General features: G+C 31.2%; 10 protein-coding genes across 10 annotated transcripts, besides 3 other annotated features; 3 read left to right on the plus strand and 7 right to left on the minus strand.

Moving 5' to 3' along the window:
• Positions 1 to 116: 116 nt before the first annotated feature.
• TVAGG3_0291500 (beta-catenin binding) lies at positions 117 to 845 on the plus strand (the record flags this gene model as incomplete). Its single annotated transcript, XM_001583880.2, has 1 exon — positions 126 to 713. The coding sequence occupies one exon, from the start codon at positions 126 to 128 to the stop codon at positions 711 to 713; it is 588 nt and encodes a 195-aa protein (XP_001583930.1).
• Positions 846 to 998: 153 nt separating this feature from the next.
• TVAGG3_0291510 (uncharacterized protein) lies at positions 999 to 1,928 on the minus strand (the record flags this gene model as incomplete). Its single annotated transcript, XM_001583879.1, has 1 exon — positions 999 to 1,928. One exon carries the CDS (start codon positions 1,926 to 1,928, stop codon positions 999 to 1,001), a length of 930 nt encoding a protein of 309 aa, XP_001583929.1.
• A 333-nt stretch (positions 1,929 to 2,261) lies between these two features.
• TVAGG3_0291520 (histone ubiquitination) lies at positions 2,262 to 2,766 on the minus strand (the record flags this gene model as incomplete). The annotated part of the gene is made up of 1 exon (XM_001583878.2): positions 2,289 to 2,741. One exon carries the CDS (start codon positions 2,739 to 2,741, stop codon positions 2,289 to 2,291), a length of 453 nt encoding a protein of 150 aa, XP_001583928.1.
• Positions 2,767 to 3,587: 821 nt separating this feature from the next.
• Positions 3,588 to 5,281, plus strand: TVAGG3_0291530 (protein kinase protein; the record flags this gene model as incomplete). The annotated part of the gene is made up of 1 exon (XM_001583877.1): positions 3,588 to 5,033. One exon carries the CDS (start codon positions 3,588 to 3,590, stop codon positions 5,031 to 5,033), a length of 1,446 nt encoding a protein of 481 aa, XP_001583927.1.
• Positions 5,282 to 5,385: 104 nt separating this feature from the next.
• Positions 5,386 to 6,408, minus strand: TVAGG3_0291540 (uncharacterized protein; the record flags this gene model as incomplete). Its single annotated transcript, XM_001583876.1, has 1 exon — positions 5,386 to 6,408. The coding sequence occupies one exon, from the start codon at positions 6,406 to 6,408 to the stop codon at positions 5,386 to 5,388; it is 1,023 nt and encodes a 340-aa protein (XP_001583926.1).
• A 516-nt stretch (positions 6,409 to 6,924) lies between these two features.
• Positions 6,925 to 8,816, plus strand: TVAGG3_0291550 (spectrin binding; the record flags this gene model as incomplete). The annotated part of the gene is made up of 1 exon (XM_001583875.1): positions 6,956 to 8,758. One exon carries the CDS (start codon positions 6,956 to 6,958, stop codon positions 8,756 to 8,758), a length of 1,803 nt encoding a protein of 600 aa, XP_001583925.1.
• A 918-nt stretch (positions 8,817 to 9,734) lies between these two features.
• On the minus strand, positions 9,735 to 10,349 carry TVAGG3_0291560 (protein of unknown function (DUF3447); the record flags this gene model as incomplete). The annotated part of the gene is made up of 1 exon (XM_001583874.1): positions 9,735 to 10,349. One exon carries the CDS (start codon positions 10,347 to 10,349, stop codon positions 9,735 to 9,737), a length of 615 nt encoding a protein of 204 aa, XP_001583924.1.
• Positions 10,350 to 11,120: 771 nt separating this feature from the next.
• Positions 11,121 to 11,330, minus strand: TVAGG3_0291570 (adenosylhomocysteinase protein; the record flags this gene model as incomplete). The annotated part of the gene is made up of 1 exon (XM_001583873.1): positions 11,121 to 11,330. One exon carries the CDS (start codon positions 11,328 to 11,330, stop codon positions 11,121 to 11,123), a length of 210 nt encoding a protein of 69 aa, XP_001583923.1.
• A 284-nt stretch (positions 11,331 to 11,614) lies between these two features.
• TVAGG3_0291580 (putative TM nitroreductase family) lies at positions 11,615 to 12,430 on the minus strand (the record flags this gene model as incomplete). The annotated part of the gene is made up of 1 exon (XM_001583872.1): positions 11,615 to 12,430. One exon carries the CDS (start codon positions 12,428 to 12,430, stop codon positions 11,615 to 11,617), a length of 816 nt encoding a protein of 271 aa, XP_001583922.1.
• Positions 12,431 to 13,978: 1,548 nt separating this feature from the next.
• Positions 13,979 to 15,180, minus strand: TVAGG3_0291590 (RNA polymerase II transcription regulator recruiting protein; the record flags this gene model as incomplete). The annotated part of the gene is made up of 1 exon (XM_001583871.1): positions 14,683 to 15,153. The coding sequence occupies one exon, from the start codon at positions 15,151 to 15,153 to the stop codon at positions 14,683 to 14,685; it is 471 nt and encodes a 156-aa protein (XP_001583921.1).
• Positions 15,181 to 16,829: 1,649 nt separating this feature from the next.
• Positions 16,830 to 16,859: a terminal%2Cinverted (terminal inverted repeat of MuDR-3_TvMULE3 transposon ID:TVAGG3_0291610).
• Positions 16,830 to 17,612: a mobile genetic element.
• Positions 17,583 to 17,612: a terminal%2Cinverted (terminal inverted repeat of MuDR-3_TvMULE3 transposon ID:TVAGG3_0291610).
• Positions 17,613 to 19,376: the final 1,764 nt, after the last annotated feature.

The raw sequence follows: 19,376 nt of genomic DNA on the forward strand, positions 1-19,376 counted from the left end.
AAGAAAGTTCACTATGGATGATACCATGATTTATTGATATAATAGTGAGAATTTGAAGAAAAAAATCGGAAAGAGGAATTGAAAAAGTGACGCATAATATAAAAAGTGCCAAGTCGTGAAAAAAAATGTCGAAAGTTGGAGCACCTACAGATGAGACTCAGCGCCTAAAGGAAATGGTTGAAAGCCAGCTTCATAGACTGCTGTGCCAGCTCAAAGATCTTGATGAATTGAAAGATCAACTTACAGAAGAAGAAATTACCGAAACAAAAGCCGAAACAATGGATGAATTACGTGAATTTAGAGACTCATTAGATCGTATGCTTGCAGGTGATATGACTCTTATGACAGAATTAAGCGCAATGCGTCTTGCAATTAGAGCTGCTATTAATGAAGCCTTCAAAACACCAGAAGTCATTCGTATGTTTAGCTCTCGTCGTACTGATGAGCTCAAGAATAGTCTTGAGAAGCTCAAAGAAGCCTGGCATCTTAAATCAATCACTAAACAAATGTATGAAGAAAAAGCTGTTGAAATTCTTACTGCCTTACAATCTCTTGGAGAATCGCTCTCTAACGAGGATGCTGCATTCCTTAAAACACAGATGTCCGCGAAGTTCAGCGAATTCGAAGAAAGCTCCAACAGCGTCAACCAAGCTCAACAGAAATCTCTTATCGACAAGTTTGGCTCAGAAGCCAAAACTGCCGGTTCGAAGTAAATCTACGTAAGACTTTCTTATTTTTAATAACATAATCAAAAGCTATACCAAAAATATCTTGAAGTAAATAATACAAGGATTTAGTTTCTCATACTTATTCATTACTAGGAATATTATTTCTTAAACTTTTTTTATATCTCAATATATCTTTTGATTTTCAAAATTTTAATGATCAGATTATTCATTTCTAGGCATACTTGTTGAGAATATACTTGATTTTTAACTATCTAAACAAATCAATAATATTTATTAAAAACAAACGCAACAAATACAAAATAAATAGAATTATTCGTATAATTTGGCTTTTTTGCCGAAAGTTAAGGCATTCTTAGGTAGGAATATTGTAAGTAAAAGGCCAATAAATGAAATTAAACTGATTAACTGAGCAAAGATGTAATAACTCTCTGAGATATCAACTTCCTTTACTTCTTTGACTGGTTTTGGTAGTATAACTTCTTTTTCTGGCTTGAAATAATTTTCATTTCTCGATTCTGGATTAAATTGTAAAGTTTCCGACCAATTACCTTTGTCGACTGATATAGAAACTGAATTAACCTGTCCATTTGGAATATAACATTTGATTTCTTTTGATCCGATTCTTGCTGCTACAATAGTTCCACTGAAGTTGCAATATACTTTGTATGGTACGTAATTTGGTATTTCTTCTATTTCAATGATAGCTTGTGGATATGATAAATTAGTAGATTTCGTAACTCGAATTCCAAGTGGTTTCACTTGACGTTCTTTGCATTCATTGACGCCATCACCTAAGAGTCCACCATTGCATGAGCAATTTCCTGGATAAATGCAGCTTGCTGATGAATGGCATTTATTTTCACATTTCCAGCAGCCTCTTGGCTGAACAGGATTATCTCCAATGTATGAATCATTGCATATGCATTCTCGGCCGTATCCTGGTTTAGTGTTGGGATATGTACAATTTGGTTTTTTATATCTTCTTCTCCTGTGATCACCAGGATGATCATGAAAATGAGGATCAAATTCATCTTCTGGATATCCTGCATCTCCTTCTGGGTATCTGTCGTAATCTTCCCGATCATTATCTGCTGTACTTGAATCATCCGAATCGCTGCTTCCGAATCTGAAAGGAGCAGAACCTTTGAATTCTTTTCCTTGAATGTACATTACCTCGTGATCATTGCCTTTGCTGCCCTTGCCAGATGAAAAAGTTGATATAATCAAAAAAGCAAACATTGAAAACTAATGAATTTTTATATAAAATATCAACACTCCAAACAATAGTTATCATTGTCTATAAGTTAATTTAATGAATTATAGCAAAATTTAATCGAAATTGACTAAATTTTACATTATATGAATTTTCATCGCCATGGAAAGCGTATGATACTAGATTAACAAATCTTTAAGCTAAAAATTTCAAAATTCAAACTCTTACAACAAAATTGGATTAATTTTCCAAAAAGTAACAAAAAAGTTCAACTCAAATTAAAGTCATACATCTTATAAGTTAAAAAATTATATCAAAATGGTTAGATTTTGATTGATCGGAATCGACCAATTGATAAATTTTGAAAATCGAAGAGAAAGAGATATTTATTGAGTACCGTTGGCATATGAGTTGATATATTGGCGCACTGTCCTCTTGTATCCATCCTTATTATTTCTAAACATTTCTAAAGCTTCTGAATTTAAGCCGTGTTCTGGATTAGGATCATCAAGGAATGATCTAATTGAAACTAATAGTGATGCGACGTTGTAAGATGGAAGCCATTTATCGATTAAAAGATCTAAGCATATGCCTCCTGTGGAAGAAATATTCGGATGATATATTTTTGTAATGAATTTAACTGACGGTGCTTTGAATGGGTATTCAGATGGGAAATTGACTGTAAGACGGAAGTGGCCATTTTCCCAAATGGTTTCTTTAGGACCATCAATTTCGACCTCCCATTCGAGCAAGGATTTCTGACTTATAAGTCTAACACCATCTGGTGGCTGTGTAGTAATTAGCTTATAGTCTGAGGCAATACGACGCGCGTTAGCCATATTTTTTTGATTACAGAAAAACAATGTAAAGTATTCAAAACAATTGGTGGTTATTATCCATTGCAAAATAATCACTATTAAAAATACTGATGGAAAATTGACCGGCTATTTATAGAATTTTGACAAAAAAATTTTCCTTGCGGTACTAATCGGAAATTGTAAAATGTATGAAAAACATCTAGCCGTTGGCTGTAGTGACCTAATGTCATTGAGCTTTATGGTTCCAATGGGATTTTATTAGTATGCTCAAACCATTTTCTCAAAAATTGAATCTTTGAGACCTGAAAGTTCAATTGAGCAACGATCAAAATGGTTACACATCAATAATATAATGTACTATTTGACACATTTTCATAAATTTTGCACATGAAAAGACATTTTCATGGATGAAATTAGATATCTCAAATTTCTATACATTTAATCATTCACAGAAGCTGAAAATGAGCGATAACTTGATTATTTCTGTATAATTTCTTCATAAAATCGCATTTGTGTTTAATAACATTCTCAAAATCCTGTAATTGACTCGAGAATTCAATATATATACTCTAGCAACCATTGTAATTGTAGGTACTAGGTGATAATTCCATTATCTTTCATAAAAATCTTATATTTGTTTTAGAATTTGTTACATTGAAGATTTCTAACTAATCCAAATGCCTTTTATTTGTATATCTGTTTATTTGCTATCTATTCTTTTGGTGAGGAATAAAGATCATGCTTTTCAGTGAATAATTAACATTTTAGCTCAATTGAATTTATTTTGTTACTCATTAATACAATTAAGAACTCCGATTTGATATGGAGAACGTTTTGAGTTGTGAAAAAAATAATAAAAAATTATTGATGGCGAATAATTGCAGTTACAATGAGCTTATGGAATTATACAAAGATTACTGCAATACAATTGATGAGATATATAAGTTAAGTACATGCAATGAAGAAGAAATCAACAAGATTTACAATGATATCAAAAGCAAATTAATTCAAACAGGCTTGTTATCACCTGATGAAGTTTTACAAGCTGTTTTATATGCATCCTACTATAATAATCGTTATAATAAGTCATATTTATCAATCTGTAAAAAGATATATGATGAAAACACAGAATATATCAATATATACGAAAATGTACTTGAAAAAATTACTCTAAGATGTTCTTTAATGGATGTTTATGAAGAAAACACTATTTATAGGGCAATAATGTATGATGATTTAATATCATTAATCAAATTCACAGAATTAGAAGGATTTGACAAGGACCAAAAACTCAAAAGTAGATTATTTGAGCCTGAGCCTGTTTCATTACTTGAGTTATGTTGTTATTATGGTGCAGTTAATTGTTTTAAATTATTAAGAACAAAATTTAACTTGAAAATCACTGAAGAATGTCTTGATTTTTCATTTTTGAGCGGGAAACCAGATATCATAAGTGAATGCTTGAAAAAACGAATGCCGGATGCGATATCAATGAAGCATGCAATTATTTCACGGAATCTTGACTTTATTTGTTTTTTGAATAATGAATATAATATTGAAATTAGTTATGAATTCTGCTCCCAATTCCATAATCTCCAAGCATTCTTTATTTATTTGGATCAAACAAAAGATATAAATAAATGTTTTGTTTGCTCGCCTTGTTTTGGAATTCCATCTCTTTGCGAATATTTCCTATCACATGGTGCTGATATAAATGCTAATGCTTTTGGTTTTAAAACTATACTTCATATGTCCACAATTTGTTGCAAAACAAAAGTTGTTGAAGCTCTTCTTACACATGGTGTTGAAATTGATGCTAAAGATTGCTATCAAAAAACTGCTGTTTTTTATGCAATCGAGAGAGAATATAATGATATAGCAGAATTATTAATAACCCATGGTGCAGATGTTAATCTATTTGATATTGATAATTATGCTGCTCTACATATTGCAGCGTCCAAACAAAATAAATCGATAGTGGAACTTTTAATTTCTCATGGAGCATTAATCAATGCTCAAGATGAATCTGGATTTACTCCTCTTCATCATGCAACAATCTGTTTTAGAATAGAAATAGCCGAATTTCTAATTTTAAATGGTGCGGATGTTAATATAAAAGACAAACACGGTAGTACTCCTCTTATTTACGCATCAAATAATTCAATAAATGTAATAGCTGAGTTACTAATTTCGCATGGCGCAGATGTCAATACAACAGATCAATATGGAAGAACTCCTCTTCATTATTCCTCGATATATCACAATGATTATTTAAAAGAACTTCTCCTTCACATGGAGCAAATACTGATATAAAAGACATCCAAGGACTTAAATATCTTGACTACTTAGACAAATATTCATATAACGATCTCACTTTTCTTGATAATTAGATAAAATTAAATTCTTATCTTTGCACTTTGTTTAACAGAAAGTGCACTATCACATATATGAATTATGTGTTCTATATTGTTCTATTATACAAGTTCCTGATCGATGATAATGTCATTTCAAAAATTTTTCTCCATATCAAGTTGGAATATGAAAAAATAAATATATTTGCCATCAATATTTAAAAACTTGAGGTATTTTAATTGAAATTCGTAGTAAACCTATTAAAAAAGTTTAATTTTTAATTTGCAAATTTGGAAAGTAAAAAATAAAATACTTAATAGTTGGTATATCTAATGAGCATCTTAAAAATAACTTCGTTTGATTTGTGAACCTTATATGGGAAGTCTCTTATTAAAACTGCTTGGTCGCATTGATTGCTTGGAACATTTGTTAAGTTATAAATGAGATTTCTTGCTGTGAACCAGGACTCTTCTCCTCCTGAGAAGCAGCAATTACGAACTCTCAATGTTTTGGCTTCAATGTGGAAAGAATCTTGATTTTGGAGCTCCGACAAGAACATTGAATCTGCAACATCTAAGGAAAACTGAGCTAAAATATCATGGCTATAGATCTTTGTGTTCAAAATCGTGGTTGCATAGACATTTAAATTCTCATAAGCTGAAAAAATGTATTTTGATTCAACCTGATCAAATACATTATATATAACTGTTGAAGGTTGTGTGTTTGCCAAGGCGAAAAGTCCATAGTTAGAGTCAGTTTTTGTATTAGTGATATTATTCCTAAAATAATTACCTTCAACATTTTCAGTGGAAGAAAAACTGATTCCAAATGTAACATCATTCATTGCTGAGTCATTTACATAAATTGCTCCAAAATAATATGAGAGGAAATTATAATGGCCCTTGAAAGTGCATTTAAGGAAGGTAATACTGAAATCTGGATCACCACTTACTGCATACTCACTGTTCATATTGAAAGTGCAGCTTGTAAATGTAATGGATTCAGTGGATTCAGAACTTGATGTTATCTCTGTATTTGAAATACTCTGAGAATTCATCTTCAAAATTGGAGAGAGGCACTTGGAGAAATGTGATTCCTTGAAGGTTAATGGAATTGCTGAAAAAGCAAATGTGGAAGTGAGTTTGGATATGGAAAGCTTCTCAAAGGACACTTTACTCTTGGTAAATTTGTTCGAAAAAGTAAAGTATGGAGAATTTGAGTTAACTGACTTGAGTGTTAAGGATGAGATGGTCTTATTGGCCTGACAACTGCAGTGTCCTGTAAATAGGCAGAGGATGGTTAGCATACAAGCCATTCCGTGTGTTCCCGTGTACATTAGAAGCAAACGAAAAAATGAAAACTGTTGTTCACAAATTTGATGCATTTTTCTCTCAAATTTTCCGTTAGAAATTTTACACGGAAAAAGTCTTCAAATAGGGAATATAATGGCACACATGGAAAATGTATGTCTTGTAGTATTGGTTTATGAAGTTTTTCAATAGGAACTTTCAATTTAATCTTTACATGCAATACGTTAATTTGTAAACGACATATAATATCTACATCATTTGTCAATGAAATGCATAAGCGCTAGAAGTTTTTTTACCAAATTTTCAAAATTTTCAATTTCAAAACAGATGTAATTTTAGAAGTTGATAAAAAACAATATATAAAAGTGACTCCTATGATGGTTACATCAAAGAATATTGTGATTTGATGCAAAAATTTTGATCAATTTTCTTCAAATTCACTCATTGTCATACCATTTTGAAAATATAGAATTTTTATATCATTATGGTATATTTTCGATGGATAGAATACGCGAGCAAAATTCATTTGTCACTTTTCGATTGAAGTCACTTTTATTGTTGTCACTTTTAATAATGAATTCGTCTAAGTGGAAAGTGAAGCTGGACGATGTAATTATTCCTCCTCAATTTAAGGAGATCCTAGATTATAGAGCATTAATTCCAAAATTAATACCGGATCATATTCCAGAATTAGTTGAAAAAACAGTTGAAACATTTCACAAACAAAATGCCATGATTATTGCAAATGAAATGGTAAACTCGTATGAAATGTTCATAAAATATCGAAAAGAAATAGTAGATTTCATAGTTTTGTATGGTCAAACAGTAGATAATTCAATTTTTGAAGTTTTTTTCGATTTACCGACACCACGAATCCACAGACTTTTATATAAAGCTGGAGTTCTTCCAAAAGAGCAAATATATTTCCTTAAAGACCCAGAAATAACATTAACTTTTTTTATTGAACAGTTAGGCGCAAATTATCTATTACAAAAGCAATGCGGATACTCATTAAAGCAAGTTTCAGACTATATTTACAAAAAAGATTTTGACTCAATTTATAATATCACAGAATACGGTTATGTAAAAGATTCTCCAGGATATTATATTGTTTTTGATGATGTAGATAACTTTATTAAGTCTGTTTCGGGTATATCTAATCTCCAAACCTGTACATTTCCAGTAACTTCATTTCAAGGCTTCGACTCTCCAACAGAAACAATTTTAGACATTGCAGCTTATCATGGAGCATTGAAATGCCTTAATTACCTATTCAGTCTTGGATTTGTTCCAACATCTCATACATTTGAATTTTCTATTCTCTCTGGAAACTTCGATGTTGTGCAATTGGTATATAGTAAAGGTTCTAACTTCGATCCCTTAGTCCATTTGAACGTATCTGCTTCAGTTCAAGATATAAGATTATTTGACTGGATTTGTTCGTTCAATCCGGCCATCACTGATCCATACTCCGAGGCTGGCCCATTCATGCATGCAATCAGTGTCGGAAATTATCAAATCTGCTTCTGGATTTTACAAAATTTCCCAATCGACCGTACCAGTGTTGTTTTCGACCTCGTAAACCAAGCAGCAGGTTACAATGAGTTCAGAATGATAGATTATATCCTTGATTTGTGTAATGTGAAGTTATCTGATCCGATCAACGAAAAAAAGGCCATTTTCGGGGAAGAACTCCTGTTACACGTGGCCCAGAGATGCGGTACATCCATGATCCAATGGTTACTTGACAGAGGAGTCAACATAAATTGCAGAGGAAGTGAAAACGTGACACCTTTACAAAATGCAGTTTCCGATGCCGATTTTCGAGTCATAAAATATCTTGTAGAGCATGGCGCCGAGATAAATACCATGGATAATAACCATTATTCGCCATTATGGAATGCGATCGGGCGAATTGACTCGGACATCGCTAACTACTTGCTAGAACGAGGTGCCGACCCTAATGTTGTCCCACAAGAAAGAGTTTCCTGCTTACATATTGCTGCTGCTCATAATATGATTGATACAGTGAAACTACTGCTTGAAAAAGGAGCTCTTATTGATCCTTGTGACTCCGACGGCAAGACGCCCTTGAATTTGGCCGCTGGAACTGGAAGGTACCAAATTTGTAAAATTTTGTTGGACCACGGTGCCAATGTAAACTCTCGCGACCTTATAGGAATGACCCCTTATATCAACGCTACATGGAACAAGAACGAGAAATGCGCAAAACTCTTCTTTGAACACGGAGTTCCACTTAGATCTGTAAAAGACTGCCAGATGATAGCTGAAGAGGACTCTAGAACTGATAATTTGTCTTCTGACTTTGGTTGGGATTCAAGTGATGAAGAATTCGCAAATAATTATCATGAATGATTTTTATTTTTTGTATATTATTGTTATTGTTAATAAGTAAACATACATGTTTATTTGATTTGTTGTTAATGTAATAATTATATAAAATTTAAAAACAATTTTGTATTGCTGAGGTTTTTGAGCTCCAACAACCATATATTTTTGGGAAATATCTTTTATGGTGACATAAATTCCTCAAAAATCAAAATTCTTAATAGAATAACAAAATTCAACTTAATCACTCCAGATTTATCTTGGAGAATGGGAAAAATCGTCAAACATGTGTCAAAATTTGGTGCATTTATTTTAACTCTCATTAAAAATTAAAGAAAAGTTATAAAAAAATTAAAGAAATTAAAGATGATTGGGAGTTTGTTTGTAAAAAAAATCATTCGCAAGAGCTGTTTTCCCAATCATCTTTTTCATTGATATTTGCACCATGTAAAATAAGTTCGGATATTTCTTTACTATTGTTAGATTCTGCGATATGAAGGGCAGTTGCTCCATTTTTATCTTTTTCATTGATATTTGCACCATGTGAAATAAGAAGTTCGGCCGTTTCTTTACTATTAAATTTTGCAGCTATATGAAGAGCAGTTTCCTCATCTTTATCTTTTTCATTGATATTTGCACCATGTGAAATAAGAAGTTCAGCTGTTTCTTTTCTATTATGTATTGCTGCAGTATGTAGAGCGGTTTGCCCTAAATTATTTTTTTCATTGATATTTATACCATGTGAAATAAGAAGTTCAGCTGTTTCTTTATTATTGTTAGATGCTGCAAAATGAAGAGCGGTTTTTCCATATTTGTCTCTTTCATTGATATTTGCACCATGTGAAATAAGAATCTCGGCTGTGTCTTTACTATTATATTCTGCTGCAACATGAAGAGCTGTTTCCCAATTATCATCTTTTTCATTGATATTTGCACCATGTGAAATAAGAATCTCGGCTGTGTCTTTACTATTATTTTCTGCTGCAACATGAAGAGCTGTTTTCTAATTATCATCTTTTTCATTGATATTTGCACCATGTGAAATAAGAATCTCGACTGTGTCTTTACTATTATAAATTGCAGCAAAATGAAGAGCGGTTTCTCCATATTTATCTTTTTCATTGATATTTGCACCATGTGAAATAAAATATTCATAAAGAGATAATAAGCCAAATATCATTGAATAAATAAAGCATTTGTTAAAATCATTTGTTTGATTGAAATAAACTAAAAATGATTCAAGATTATTAAATCTTCCGCAATATTCTAAATCGATCTTTATATTGTATTCGTTCATCAGGAATGTAACAAAATCAATGTTGTGTGAAATGATTGCATATTCCATGCATTTTTTATTTGGTTGTTGATATTTCAAACACTCACTCATGATCTCTTGATTTCCTCCTAAAAATAATAATTCTAGACATGTTTGAGTTATTTTTGAGTCAAATTTTGTTATTAACAACTTGAAACAATCAACTGCACCGTGGTAGCAGCCCAATTCAAGTAATGAATATGCTTTATTAGAATATGGATAAAAACTGCTCCGAAGTTTTTGATTTTTATCAAATCCTTCTCTTTCGATGAAATAGATGAACCTTTCTTTGTCGTTATACATAATTGCTCTGTGAATTGTATTTTCTGTATGAATTTCTAAATTTTCTAATATAAATTTGTCCAAATCATAAATATTGCTTAATTTAATATCATATTCTTTATAAAACATTATGTACGTACAATCATTAATATCTCTGACTTCTTTAACATCATATTCATCATATATGAGTTTGGCAAGAAATAAATATGACTTTTTATAGCGATTATTATACGGAATAATATTCAAAATGTCTCTCATAATTATTTGGGGAGGATGTTTATTTGAATCAATCAATTCTGTTTTGATCATTTTGTAAATTGAGATTAAATCTTCTTCATTTTCCGTTTTCAGCTGATACAATGCATTACACAAATCGATGTAATATTATTAGATACTTCGCAATTCACTGTATTTATTTGGGTGAAGATCTTGATCAGACATAAAATTTTTATTATTAAACGGGTGCTATGTTATACATATGGAAAATAATAACCACAAAGATTTTGGATATCAGTTACGAATTTTAATTACGTCCTTAGATATCAAATGACACAGTGTCAATAGTAAAGTCGAAAACAATACTATATTCATCAATAAACTTATATTGTCGTCCTTAGTTCTGTATTGATGTCAAATATGTATAATATCCCTTGCAAAATCTCTCAAAATTGAATTGGAATCGCAACGAGAACTTTATCTAAAAATTCTATTACATACCCATTAGAACTTGAATGGCCTAAGATCATCAACATCAGGATTATATAAAAATAGTATCATTTTGTGATCCTGAATTCAGTTTCCTGTGCATGTAACGAAGATATCTACATCCTTGACGACTTCCTCGATGCGGCGGACCTGGTAGTCTTCCATAGCAGCCTGGAGAGCGCATATTGGGTCGACTTCTGTGATGAAAACGCGAGCGATTTGACCACGGAGGGATTGAGCACAGCCCTTGCCGACATCGCCGTAACCAATGACGAGAGCTGTCTTGCCGCCGATCATGACATTGGAAGCACGGTTGATACCATCGATAAGGGAGTGGCGGCAGCCGTAGATGTTATCGAACTTGGACTTTGTAACAGCGTCGTTTAGGTTGATGGCTGGGAAGAGGAGTCTGTCCTCCTCTTCTCGAGATGGTAGAGGCGGTGGACATCTGTTGTTGTCTCTTCGGTGAAACACAATAGCATCAAATTACTCTGGTATTATCAGGATTTCTCTCATCATTAGAAAGACATTTGTATTTCTTGAAATTATTTATTTAAATCATAAAGATTAATTTATAAACTTTATAACTTAATTGAACAGATGTACTGTCCGCCTTTTGGAAAAGTTTCATCTAATTTATTAACATCAATTATGCATTTACCTTCAGAATAGAAATAGAAGCCTCCAATCATAATGCCAATATCCAAAGGACTAAACCCATCAAGATTTTGAGAATCAAAAATCTTGAATTTGTTATCTTGTGCATTAAATGATAATCTCCATGGTTGCTTGCTTAAAGCAGAAGGGAGCCATTTAACGCATTCTAAAACTTCTCCTAATTTACCTTCAGGAAGCTTTTCAATCATCTTCTTAGCAACCTCATCATAGAAAAGAGTTTTATAAGGAAGTCTATCTCCTTTCATGAACCATTTTGCTGCATAGTCAGCGAATTTCTTTTTCTCAGAATCAATACCGAATCCTATTGTACATGCAATCTTAAATCCTGGGAATCTGGCATCGACGGTCTTTGAGTCGAATGTTCCTCCTACCCAGTTAGTTGCAATTCCATTTTGTACCAATTTCATCGCTGCAATGCATCCTTTGAATGCTGAATCAAGCAAGAATTTTTTGTATTCTGGAGATTTTTGATCAATGTTTTCTGGAACTTTGAGAACTATCCAACCTCCTTCACCGGAAACAAGACCAAACTTACTAATTCCTGGTTCAGTAACAGCTATTTCTGCTGTTGTTCCAAATGGAGTTTTCAATTTATTCGACTCATCAACAATTGTGCGGACAATTGTCATATGTTCTTGAGCAAACCTTCCGTTATAAGTTCGAATTGAATGTCTTGCTTTGAATGTTTCAACAACACTGATTCCTTGAGTGGCAGACATGAAAATGAAATGAAAAATTAATAAATTTATATGAAAACAGGTCAATTTAATTTCAACATTTGTTTTTTTACTTTATAACACATTGTATAAATGTCACTCGATTTTAATTTGTGTCTACAACATTTCTGATGAATGGGTAAAAATTGAATAGGCTGCCAATCGCAAATTGAGAAAGTTTATCAAAATTGTGGATTAGTCCTTTGAAAATGATCTAATTTTTATATCTTGATAATCAACTCTCTTTGTAGATTGCCAATTATTGATGCTAATTAACTGGGAGATAATTAGATTTATATTTTGAATGCGTTTCAAATTTTGAGATCAACAAATAATTTTTTACCCAGACTTAAATCTACAAAAATTATGGATGAAATATATACTAATATAATGCTAAAGACTAAAATGTATATTCAATCTTTTAAAAAACAATTATTTTGCAAAATGCTTTAATTTTAAGATGTATTTGAAATAATGTAATTTATTATGTATCCCCAAAGTGACATCATTATTGCCAAGTATGTATATATTGTTATTAAATATCAATTGATTTGCTGCTAATAATAAATTTGAAACGAATTTCATCTTCATTTTTTATTGAAGTCTCAATATTGGAATATCAATACGCATTACCTTATGTTTTCTTATTGTTATAAATAAGGGTTTCGTTTTGCTAAAATTGTCACTTTTATAGCATATTTGTTTTTGGATGTTTTGCGAAACCAAAAAAAAAAAACTATGATATACAATGTGTGTGTAAAGAAAATACTTTATTTACTAGTTAAAAAATCATTTGGTATTGATCAAGTTATTTTTTCTGGATAAGATATTATATGGATAATTGGATAGAAAATACAATTATATAATCTTGTACCTGGTTTAATTAAGCTAATTGTCATCAGAAACTTGTAATTTTTATGAATTTCAGATTTTCTTTTCATTACTGCTTTTCTTAATAGGTCAAGTTCTTATTTACGTTATAAAGTATGATATTTACAAATATCAAGTTATCATGTTTTTTGAGAAATTATGAGAAACAAACAAAAATGAAAAAGATAGGAATAGCAATGAATACTGATGTGGGTATAGAAAATGTAAGAGATATGAATGCAAAGCAATCAGTATTTAGGATATTGACCATAGATTTCGAAAAAAAAATGCTGCATATTGAGCGAAAACTATGATTATATTATAAGGCTGTCATTTAAAGCATAATGAAACTATTCCCTTTTCATTTTAATCGAATAAGATAGTAAAGATTTTTGAATTAGCTAGAAACTGATGAGATGTTTTCACAAATCAGATTTTTAATCTCTATAATGCATAATTCACTCAATATCTCAATTTTGATATTGCGAGATATTTTTGCTATCGGTTTCGCAATTTTGACACAATAGCAAGAGGGTTCTATAAGCATTATTATCAACGTAGAATCTGAATATCATATCAGAAAATGTCGCAAATCTGACATTTACCCGACCAAATAGCAAAAAATAATTGAATACTTTTCGCAAAAACTTTAAAAATCGATAAAAATATGAAATATAGATATTAAAGAGACTTTTTATATAATATTCATAAAGATTTTCCAAAAATATGATACCGCAAAATTAAAAAAGTGACGTCTTGAGTGGAGTCAAAGGTCGAAATTGCTAGCTAAATGTTTTTTTAGCGAAATTGCGTATTGTACGTTTTTTTCGCAAAACGAAACCCTTATTATAATGTTTTAATTCTTTAAAGTTTTGGTCTTAATAACAATTTCATCCACTGGAAATGAATTGACAAAAAAAAATTGACTGTAGATAAGTGGTCGTATGGAACCCTTAATTTTGAGATCATTCTTCAAACCTTGGGGCAATCGATTTCATGGTTAATAACCATATTTCATATTCGATGCGCGCTATAATTCTTAAATTGTATTGAGTAAAAGTTTTCAGCAATGATTAAGAAGAATTTAATATATTTAGGTCGGGAGTGAGTTCCTTTTGACGAGGAAAGAACTTCATAAAAGCTTATTAGGAGTATTTAATACAAATTTTAGTTACATTTACATTGAATGACTAATGAATATTAGGTTTAATAGTGTTATCTAGGGATAATACTGATTTAAAAAAGAAATTTAAATTAGATATGTTGTGTTCTTTATTCCTGCTTTGTTATCATTTTTCGAAACAAAAAAAAAGTTATAAATGATAACAAACAAACAATTTAATAATTATTCAAAAGAACAAAATATGCTAAAATCGTCAATGTCATCATTCATGTTCATTTCTGTATTCGTTAACATCAACATCTTGGACTGAAATTGGCTGGGGAATATTAGGCTGAACTTCAGAAGGAGAGCATTGATCGGATTTTGTATCAACAGAATTATTCTGGTTCTCTCGGGAAATTCTGTTTTTGATCATTTTGTATCTGTTTTTGATCTGTATATCATTTCTTCCGTTAAAATAGTTTGAGATCTTTCTCCATCTTGGATATAATAATGGAACTAAATTCATTAATAATTTTTCCTCTTCCTCTGTCCAATCGCCATGGTTAACATGTGGAGATAAATATCTGAACCATCTATCACGGCATTGGCTCTTATTTCGACCTTCCATTTTACTGGCAATGGTTTTCCAGTTATTTTCGCCGTATTCTCGGACAAGTTCCTTAAGTTTGGCATCATCACTCTTTGTAAATCTGTGATGTACGAGATTTTTTGAGTTTGTAAAAGCGAACATATATTAGGGAAAATGAACATCCATTTTTATTGCAAATTCCTTCAATTTTTTTGAAAGGGGTTGGCTAATCTGACACATTCAATTTTTTCTCAACTGCTCCTCAAATCCATGATGGTTTTAAAATTGAGAAGAATTTCTTAATGAAATGTTGCTGTATTGGCTATATGGATTATAATTTTAAAACTATAGTTTTTCACAAAAATTGAGAGATTACAATCATTTCAAATTTACTTTTTTAACGGTGAAATGTTAACAATGATAATTTATCCAAAGAAAATTATAATAGCTTAACTGTAAAACAGTTATCAAGAAGGGAATAAGTCTAATATTACCCATTTTACGATAAAATAAAAAATCAAAATCATTAAATTACTCGATTTGAATTATGAATGTGTTCTATTTGTTGCAAATAGTGTGTTTATAATAATATTTTATGAAAAAAACATAATTGAACCAAAAATTATATTGATTGAATAATGCTTATGAATGTTTACATATTGAATTATATTTCAATTTGAAATGAAATGTATATTTAAAGTTCATATTTTTAAATAAATGAACTTGGAACATAAATATCGCAAAAATATCGCTTACTTGTTTTTGAATGATTAAGGAGATAAAAATATAATTCCTTAAATGGATAGACTGGAGGTGAATATGAATTTTAGATAGGTTATGGATGTTGAACAGATTTTATTATTCCAATTAAAAAAATCTTTATCACATGAGAATGTCTATCAACCTAAAACATTTATAATAAAATTATACTAAAGTTGACCTTAAAAAATCAAATTTTGACTTGACGAATAATTTTTTTTCTGATAGAAATGTTCAAAATGGCCTAACGAAGTATAAAATATGTCTGATATATTATTTAATTTTAAAAATTGACTTAGTTATTCTTAATTAACCAAAATTGATGAAAATTGAATATTTTGTGGGTCAAAAAAATCGATAATCATATATTTAAAGGTCAAATACTAATGTGTATATTATAGCATATTAATTTTATGAATAATTATGCATGGCATTGACTAGTCTACTGTTTGAACAATGACGCAAATTCAAATCATAAGCCATATTCAGAATTTTACGAGGTACTATAGATATGTTATAGTTAACATGAGATGTGCATCAAAATTACTGATAAATAAATGGCAACACATATAAATCAATTGTGTATTCAATTCAATTTTATTCTGCGAAAATGTTATCAAAAGTTAAAAATATTTTTCTCAAAATTATAAAAGAACGATTTTGTTTTCGTATGTTTGCTTCGTTTTAAACAAAATCTAGGGTTTACTAATTCTGAACTATGATGCAAAAGTACATCATACTTATCTTAAGAAAGTTCATTTTTGATATCGTCAAAATGATTTCTTTGTTCATTCAGAGCGTCTATAGTAAGACTGTTACGGGCAAATATAGCGAATCAAAATTATGGGATACCCTAAAAGAGAATTTGTTAATTGTTGATTGCGTCTTTGCAAACCTTGGTGGATGGTCCGCATATGCTCCAGTATGGATAGATGGCGGATTAGGAAATAAAATTGAAGTCATTACAACTATGTTCGTTGAATGCAGCGCACAAACAAATGGTCCATTTGCTTTTGAAGGAAAGTTCTTCCTCAAATTTGATAAAGTTGCCGATGCCAGAAATAAGCCAGGTAGTGGAGGAGTAGGGGTAATTTTAGCTAAAAGTGACACACCCGTGAAGGGTGTGATTACCGATCGGTAATTTCGACAGTTGAGAATTTAAAATTTTTTATGGAACTGTTGCGAGTTTCATAAAGAATTTAAGGAATATAAGCAAAGATTTGAATCAAAATCTTAGACCTAAGCCGCTCGATTCGCTCGCGGCTTCCGCGAATTACAGATCAGCAAAGATTTGAATCAAAATCTTCGAACTAAGCCGATCGCTTCGCTCGCGGCTTTCTTTATTATTTTAAATTTGCATATTTCCATCAAAAGTTCATAAGGTAAAAAATTTCGTTTATTTTTACTAAGAAAAAAAAGGTTTTTGATAATAAATTTATTTTATTTCGAAAAAGTAGCAATAATCGTAAAAGGGTATTGATAGGCTTGCTAAAGTAACTAATTTTAGCTGTCAAATACTTTTGTATTTTGAAGTAAATTAGTATAAATTTGTTTTTACTTTTATTTCGAAAAAGTAGCAATAATCGTAAAAGGGTATTGATAGGCTTGCTAAAGTAACTAATTTTAGCTGTCAAATACTTTTGTATTTTGAAGTAAATTAGTATAAATTTGATATTATTTTAACTCCCTTTGAAAACCTCAATTTTCCATACAGAGGGAACGGGAATAGCATCCAATATTCCCTGAGAATGGTTGCGCATTCTCAGTTCCCTCTATATTTCGAACGAAGCTCTCATCGGTCTTTTTTTTTAATACTAAACGTTTTTTTCCCCTGTCACTTTTAGCTAAAATTTGGGTTTGCCGGTAGTGGAGCACAAGGAGTTATGGGAAGAATAGCAACTACTGGTGATTTCAACCTAACCATGTCTTCTTTCATCGATAACAAGGGTGGAGCAAGAAACTTAAGATTAGAGCAGACCCCAAGATACCTTGAGAACTTAAACGTTTCCGGAAACTACGCTGATCAGGCAGGCCAAATGTATGCTTATGGTAATGTCATTTTTGATCATTCCAGTACATCACCAGTTGTAAATTGGTGCAATTTCGAAGAATGCCGTTCCTCATGTGGTGTCGTTTACAACGCTTCCACTGCAGGAGACACTACCATCAACCATTGCAACTTTGTTGGCAATCAAATTGATGGATGGGGTGTAATCGTCTGTGAGAAATCAAACCCGATTTCTATAAAGGACACTATCTTCTATGGAAACAAGTACACTAACATCCCACTTATTTATTCAAGAACGGCTGATGTTATCATTAATAACTGCTATGTTGATAACTCAGCTATGCAGGGTGGCAAAGTTTCAATCCAGAAGTATATGATTACTTCAAAGAAGCCTTACGAAATGATTTTATATGCAACAGAAAAGATCAAGGCCATTGTTGCATACAATCCAGATGGTAACACAAATTCCAATGGAAACAATAATGGAAACACAGGAAGCACAGGAAACAATGATGGAAATCACGCATCAACAGAAAATGTCACTGCACAGACCGATGGCCAGCCCACAAACCAAACAGAAGGATTCTTCATGAAGAAAGTTGGTCCTCTCAGAGTTTGGATGGTCTTTGTCATCGTTGGATGCCTTCTTGTCGTATTCATCGTTTGCTTTGTTCTTTACAAGAAGAAACATAATCATCACCATCACCACCATCATCATAAAGGAGAAGATGATGATGACGAAGAAGAGGATGATGAAGATGGTGAAGAAGAAAATGCTGAGGTCGAAGAAGCACCTCAGCCATAATTCATCAAAATAAAATGTTCATTTTACCCCTTGATTTATAAAATGGATATATGTATTTATTCTGGATCAATTTTTAATAAAATTATGAGAAAAATCAAATCTCAATTTCACATTCAAGTGGTCTATTGAGTTTCTGTCGAGATATCCTTTAAACTAAAGACTTGTTTAAAGTGATAGATGCATGAGTTATAAGGAATTTTAGGATCATCTCAAAATTATTTACTTAGCATTGCTTCATATATATTGAATTTATTAGCATGATCTAAAATTTGTCTATTTTATTAAGCAAAATATAAATAATAGCCAAATCAAAATAAAAATTTCCGAATATCAGACTAATATAGTGAAGTAGGAGAAGATCTCATATATCTTTTAAGAAATAATATATGTTTCGCCTTTTGATTATATAAGATATCCAATAAAATAGAATGATATAAAATCTTGAAAATTATGTTTTATCTTTGAATGACTGTGCTTTGGCCAAGTCAATATGAGTATAAGTACTTGAAAATCACTCATTTGACCATAAAAATAAAGTTATATTTTTATATAAAATTGTATTTTTTTTTATTAAAATAAACAGAATTTATTAAATATAAAGTAAATCAAATCTGGAAGTAAAGTGGATGAGTTTCTTTGACCTGGTGACCGCAAACAGGACATACTTCGCCAGATTTCTGCAAGCAGTCGCTACAGACCGCGTGCATGCACGGCGACAAGTAAACGTTCCTTTTCGCTTCTTTGCAAACTGGACAATCGAGTATTTTCTTTGCATTCTCGTATTCTCTTTCGTCGAATCTATCCATTCTCGCA

Source organism: Trichomonas vaginalis, chromosome V (assembly GCF_026262505.1).
Source record: "Trichomonas vaginalis G3 chromosome V, whole genome shotgun sequence".
In the NCBI taxonomy this organism is placed as follows: domain Eukaryota; phylum Parabasalia; order Trichomonadida; family Trichomonadidae; genus Trichomonas; species Trichomonas vaginalis.